The sequence below is a fragment of the Aptenodytes forsteri genome, unplaced genomic scaffold (assembly GCF_000699145.1).
Source record: "Aptenodytes forsteri isolate BGI_AS27 unplaced genomic scaffold, ASM69914v1 Scaffold462, whole genome shotgun sequence".
In the NCBI taxonomy this organism is placed as follows: Eukaryota; Metazoa; Chordata; class Aves; order Sphenisciformes; family Spheniscidae; genus Aptenodytes; species Aptenodytes forsteri.
This window is the reverse complement of record NW_008794492.1, coordinates 234,036-240,549: the sequence shown is the minus strand read 5'-3', so window position 1 is coordinate 240,549 and position 6,514 is coordinate 234,036. Positions and strand designations below refer to the sequence as shown.

Below are 6,514 nucleotides of genomic sequence, written 5' to 3'. Positions count from 1 at the left end.
GGCTGGGGGTGGTGGTGGGCAGGCCCGCGCGGTGTCCCCGTGGCCCCCGCAGGGGAGGGTGCTGTGCCGCGGTCGGGAGGCTGGCTGGTCATTCAGACCTGCCGTCCTCAGTGCTTGGTTTTCGTGGAGCAGTCGAGAGCGTGTTGGGTCGCAGGACTCGGGGTGTGCAAGGAAGGCCCTCGTCGCGTCCCTGCCGAGGGTGCGCTGCTAGCAGGGGGGTGTGACGGTGCGGAGTTACGTTTTTTAATGCTTTTACCTGCTTTGGTAAGAGAACTTGCTAAGTGTGGAAGAAGAGATGTTTCAGGGCAGTACTACAATGGGGATGGAAAACAGTCGTTTCTGTATAACTTTTTAGGTGAAACCATGCTTGTCTTGTTGACTAGATTGTGGCACGGGAGCAAGTCAAGTAGCTTGGGGTAGGCTTCAATTTTCTAATTAAAACTAGTGATCGTATTTTTTCTATAGTAGTGGTTATTTCCCGTTATCCTTTTTGTCACAGCAGGTTGGAAAATGGAGCTGTAACTGGGAAAACAAGTCATTAATCTGGTTAAAATTCTGTTTACACTCAGACCAATAAAATAAGCTAGGCAGGTGATCGCTATGTAGGGACAACCTATGTGGCAGGCAGCATTTGGGGGAAACCCAAAGGTCTAGCCTATGCGCTTTTGTTCTTGCATGCATAATGAACCTGCTGTGTCCACAGGGTGTGTAAACTCTCTACAGGCTCGGCTGAGTCCAATATTAAAAGACTGTGAATAGAAGTGTACTCTGACTCAGTCTGAAGTAGCCCAGAGACTGAAAAGATTTCTTTCTCGTGTCAACAGGAAGAAGGAAAAAGAAGTAGAAGCAGACAAAATAATTCATCAAGAGAAAAGTGAACCCAGCCTGATCTGTCCCCCACCACGCAGCAGAAACTATCTTCCTCCGGAGGATATACAGAGCTGCCTTGAGTCTCATGTCAAGGAGATTTTTGGACCCTCGCTTCCTGATAATTGGCAGCAGATACCCCTCAAAGAAAATAGGTTAAAGTATCGCCTCCTGGCTCAGCTGGCAGCAGAACTTGGTCATGCTGTCCCCAATTCACAGCTCCACCTGATGCACAGTGCTGAGGATGTCCTGAATTTCTATAGCACTCCCGTGAAGGATGCGTCCAAGTTCGATGAACTGTGCGCTGCAGAGCTACCCCCAAACGTGAAGATTACCTGGGAGCAGTGAGTCGCACCATGAAGCATCGCTTTGCTCTGCTTGTGTTCTTAAGGCAGGACTGCAGAGCCCTTTCATTGCGGTAGCAACCGAATATATAAATATCACTAATAAAAGTTCATTTAGTTGTCCTCAGGTTTCATTGTTTCTGTTTTATATAATAAAATGGAAAAAAGAGCAGAAGTTCTCCTTGTGAAACAGTGACGCAGCGTGGTCAGTAATGGTACTGATGTATGCTTTCTGGCCTTTACCATGCTGCCCAACAGTTAACAGGGTCCAGTGGGGATAACAGGGGGGACCAACTCCCCAGTTTCTTCCCTGCGCCTCTTAAAATTCTTGTCCTCAGTTCTGAACTGTGTTACGGGCTTTTGCGAGTGCAGTTTGGTTATGTCAGGGCACCCTGTTCAACTCAGCCACCAAGAGTAGCTGGGCCAGCAAACTCTTGGGGAAGGAGGGGGGAGGTAAGCCAGCATCTTTTTTTCTTTTCTTTTTTTTTAAATTTTTTTCCTTGAGATCGAAAAGAAGACCCTGTCAGCAATAATGTTTCTAAAAGCCATCACAGGTGCCCTCTTAAGTAAAATCACTTGTTCTACTCAAAATTGCTATGTGAAGATAGTGCCAAGTGGAATTCTGAAATCTCTTAACTCAGTAATGGTGAACTCTCCAACAGCCCTATAAAAACAGCTGCCATCAAGGCAGCTTGTAGAATTCTTCCATGTCTGTTGAAGGACCCGATTTTTATAAGTTCCGTTGATCCTTCTAATAGCTGTTAGTTAGTTTTTCTGATGTGTTAGTTTTTATGTAGCTATAGAAAGACATACAATACCTATATGTTAGTTTTTCTTCTGTGTAACTGATTATGTAGGTTTGCCTTTAATCAGAGGAGGCAAGCAGTGAAGTCAGGCAGACGAGAAAATAAAAAATCTGTAACAGTCTGAGAAGTGCCTGGTACTTTGTGGATGTTTTCTACAAAAGAGGTTGTTTACAGTGAGGTTAGATTCTCTATGTGTGGTATTTCTGGGAATGATCCAGAAATACCCTGGTTATACCTCTCGCTCTCCTGAACCCTTGCTCCCCTGGTTTCTTTTAGTGCACAAATACCTGAAGCATGCTTAGGAACTGCTGCTTTTGTGTGTTAGTGCTCAGTCTCTTTATTCAGCAAACTTCTCATGTGCTGCTTTCTTCTCATAGCTCTGAAGAAATTTAAGAAACCTGTTCTTTCCTCCTTTTGAGTCCTGGGGAATTACAGAATAGCGTAAGTACTACTACATGTTCCATTGCAGGGTGAACGTGAGGGAACTGGGGATGTTTCACTGGTCACTGTGGAAGGCTGGCTGTTCACAAATCCCTGTAGCTTATGGAGAAACACCGTGATAAACAGCTAAATCTGTGTCATCTTGTCTGCCTCAGAGGCTGTTTGGGAGCAATGAATTGGAAGTGGTTTTTTCATGAAATTATGTCTTCTTCCCATCGAAGGAGAGATACTTACACCTCCTTGCTTCCTCTTACTCAGTACTCATTATCTAAAAAAACACTTTCAGTGGTAGTTGCATTTTCTGCTCATCCCCCGCTTCTGTCTCTCTCCCAGTATCTAACTTTCATAGCTTATGTAATATGATCAGAAGAGAGAGTGAAAAACAGAAGACTGAAAAACAGGAGGATAGGCAAGAAAAGAGCATGACAACAGCTTTGTCTCGTGTTTTGCTGTGTCTGAGTTGTGTCAAATTGAGACTTCCCTAATCTGAGATACTTTAGTCCCTCTGGGCGCAAACCTCACTTCATCAGCACACCTGTGCAAGAAGCTGCAGCGGCTAACATACAAGGGAAGAAGAGGAGGCGTGGGCATTTGAGATGCAAAACTTTTAACTGCTTGTAACGAGCTGAAAAAGCAGAAGTCTGAAATGAGATCAAAGTCTTGCATAGAACACCTGTGCCATGGAAGGGCTAAGACTTCTAGGTGCTTAAACGCTTTTTTTTTATCCTTGGGCTTTCAAAAGTACCTAATTTCTGTCAAATTCAATTATAAATAAATAAAAGCCCCACCCATGCATTTGCAGGAGGGCTGATCTTCATTTGTTTTAGGCAGAACCAGTAGAGAAGATCAAAAGTGTAAAGAAGCCAGGTTAGGAGGGCATTTTTTAACAGAGAGACTGGGTGGACCGGTGTCTCCATGAATGAGAGAAAGCTGCGGTGCACTACAAAGAGGCTCCTGCATGCGTACAACCAGCTGAGGGAGGCTGTCCTACACCACCACATCTGCCAGCCTGTGGGGGCATCAGCAAAGTCTGCCCATTCAAGTTTGGGGGAGGCTGAACATTTTATTTCTAATGCTGACCTCCGGTTTCGATGAGATGTGCAATTTTCCTTCCATACGGGTACTCAATTAAGGCAGGGGCAGATGGTTTTCCTGATACCGAGTCAGGTTCCAGGGCCTTCGCGCAGCCAAGAGGCACAATCTGCACATCAGGAGGAGCGAGAACAACAGCTCTGCAGGGATACCCACTTCCCTGTCAGATGGGAGTTAGCTGGGGGACAGAGAGAGGCCACAGCCATCCAGCTGGGTGACCCCCAGGCAGGGGCGTCAGACACTGCTGCCAGTCATATTACCTAGACCAGGTTCATACCTGAAGTGCATGAAACTGCACACAGCCCAAGGGCCATACATCCGTCTTAAGCGGTGATCTAACTCCATCATGAAAAGCTAGCCACTGCAACACGTTTATTTTACACAGTTGGTCATCAGACTGGACTACAGAAGCCACCGTTAGCTGCCCAAGCTCACTGTACACAGCACATAGAGAATGATGTGCCTCAGAAAAGTGTGTGTGTGGGGGGAATCGAAAGGCTACCTAAAGACTGATTTTGCACTGGCTCACAGATTCCAAGAGGTGGACACACATTGCTCCTGAAGGGAAAGGTACCTGGGAAAAGCAATGGGCTGTTAGGTTTAGACTGCCTGTGCAGAGGGTTATCTGTCAACTGGAAAAGGCTGAGGGTACTATAAATCTAAAATGGTAGCAAACACATAGAGCTAGCCAAGAGGAAATGCAGTGAATGTGTGTGATAGGTATAGCTTCATCTAACCAGTCATCCAGAACTTAGGCACTTGCAAACAAGCACACACACCCCTGTGGATCTGCATCTACCTGTAGACCTCTCTTGGGTGTAGGCATCCCTACATATCATGTCAGAGGGGAGAGCAGGACTCACTTGCTTATTTCAAAGTGGAGAGAGGTGCCTCTCACTGTGCTGCATTATAACTGGAAGGATAAGGCAGTCCTTCAGGAAGTGGAAAATTGAGATTCAAATCCTCCTTCAACCTGGAGGATGGAGAAGAAACTCAAAACCACATCTTCCACCTTCAGAAAGACTGCCCACGCTATCACGGTAGAGGATAAGCAGAGGGGGACAACATCACGACCAGTTCCGTGGAAGCTATTGACCAAGAACACAAGATTCACGCTGTGGTAACAGCACACTTGGGAGGAACACAACCCCAGAGTCCACAGCTGCAAAAACTAGGCTACAGAACATTAAGTTTTTATCTTAGAATTCAACCCCTTGCTAACCCTTTGCAGTGGACTTAGGTGCTGCTGACTGGACATCTTGAATGGAGTATTCATTGCTGATAAGCTTTCCTAACATGTCATTATTCTCCTAACACAGCAGAACAAGGACCGGTTCCACAGCCAAATTTACTCAGCAGAAATTTTCCCTGTGGAATTTGGATCAAAGTTGTAGTGAAGGACCCAGAACACTATTGATGGTTCCTCATGGTCACAGAAAGCCTGCATGGCCCAAGTCTGATCCTTATATTCCTAAGACTGAAGCAGAGTCAGAAGAAAATAACAACCTGGAAGAAACACCGCAAGACCAGACACAAGTAGACATCCCAAATTTTCTTTGTGTCACAGGCAAATGACAGAGACCAGGCTACACATTTTGGTTTTTTGATAATTTTTTTTTGCATCTGTTTTGGAAAAAATATACAAAAAAAGCCAAGAAGAACCAACATGGAAATGTGAGGTAAACATTCCAGTAAAAGTACAGACAGAGGCTCCATTCTTTAAAGGAGACACACAGCAGTTATCACCATGCTAGAAGAATGAGATGCAGGAAAATCCTAGAAACAGTGAAAAGTCATGTAATGAAGCCTTTGCCCCGGTTCTAGCCATTGTAAATGGGCTCTTTTTTGTTCTTACCCCCTCACCCCCCCACACACTTGTCTTTTTTTTCCTTAAACAAAGTTGTTAAATTGTAAAATAGCAGTTTTGATATAAATTCTGTATGGCAGAATTTACAAAAATGCAGACTGCTACTACAGACCGTGTCCTGTGTGGGTTGGGGTAATAGCAGTTTTGATATAAATTCTGTATGGCAGAATTTACAAAAATGCAGACTGCTACTACAGACCGTGTCCTGTGTCAGGGTTGGGGTTTTTTGTTTTTTGTGGTTTTTTTTACTTGCCAAAGCCCCTCAGTGAAAACTACACTGTCAGGGCAAAATTGGCTTCTTGGTTATGCCAATCTGAATGCCAAGTAATGTCACTCCACTGGAGAAGTGGTGTCACTCTTCCTTTGCACCAGTGTTACTAGTTACCCCACAAATCTATGATGAAGTTATGAAACACTTAAAGCGCAGCCTCAGCTCCACAGTGGTGGCTGTATATCCCCATAGTCAATTCCTGAAGCCAGGTTTCACTGGGAGCTTTAGCTGGGCCTTGGGGAGGAACGGAGATCTAGGGAGATGATATAGTCAGCTCACATGCTATCAGCTACTACTATAAATTTTCATGTCCAGCCTGTCTATATTGCAGACTGAGTATGTTGTTTTAGTTATTCTTCAATAACTAGCACAATCACCCACACCAGAACAATCAGGTTTTGATTCAGTAAGATGCTTAAGGCTATACTTCAAGTCTGCCAAGTAGTCTGGAAACTGGATGGCTAACTGAAATCCGTCATGCTAAGGAATGCTTAAGTAGCTCACTGAATCAAGGATGGATGTTTATTACTTGTTGATAGTATCATTCAGGTTAGATTCCTGATCACCATTATTTTAATTTGAATTAAATATATGCAATTACTTCAGATCTATGCTGAACTTACTCAGATCAGAATCTGACCTACTGCTAGAAGCACTTCTTATGGTAAGAAAAGGTAAAAGTGATTTTTTTTTTCCCAAGATATACAAATTCAAAAATGAAAAAAAAAATTGTGTACAAATATCACATAACAACATCAACAATTCCATAGATGTAGTTCCTCAGTGCACACTTTAAACAAGAAAAGGTTTTTTTTGTTCTTTTTCC

At 44.1% G+C, this 6,514-nt stretch overlaps 1 protein-coding gene across 1 annotated transcript in view; it reads left to right on the top strand.

Annotated features, from left to right (window-relative positions):
- Window positions 1–1,335, top strand: part of MRPL50 (mitochondrial ribosomal protein L50) — a 2,486-nt gene extending 1,151 nt beyond the window's left edge. The window contains exon 2 of the mRNA XM_009290954.1: window positions 825–1,335. Within this exon, the coding sequence (XP_009289229.1) occupies window positions 825–1,215 (391 nt within the window). The 3' untranslated portion in view covers window positions 1,216–1,335. The remainder of the gene's footprint in view (window positions 1–824) is intronic.
- Window positions 1,336–6,514: the final 5,179 nt, after the last annotated feature.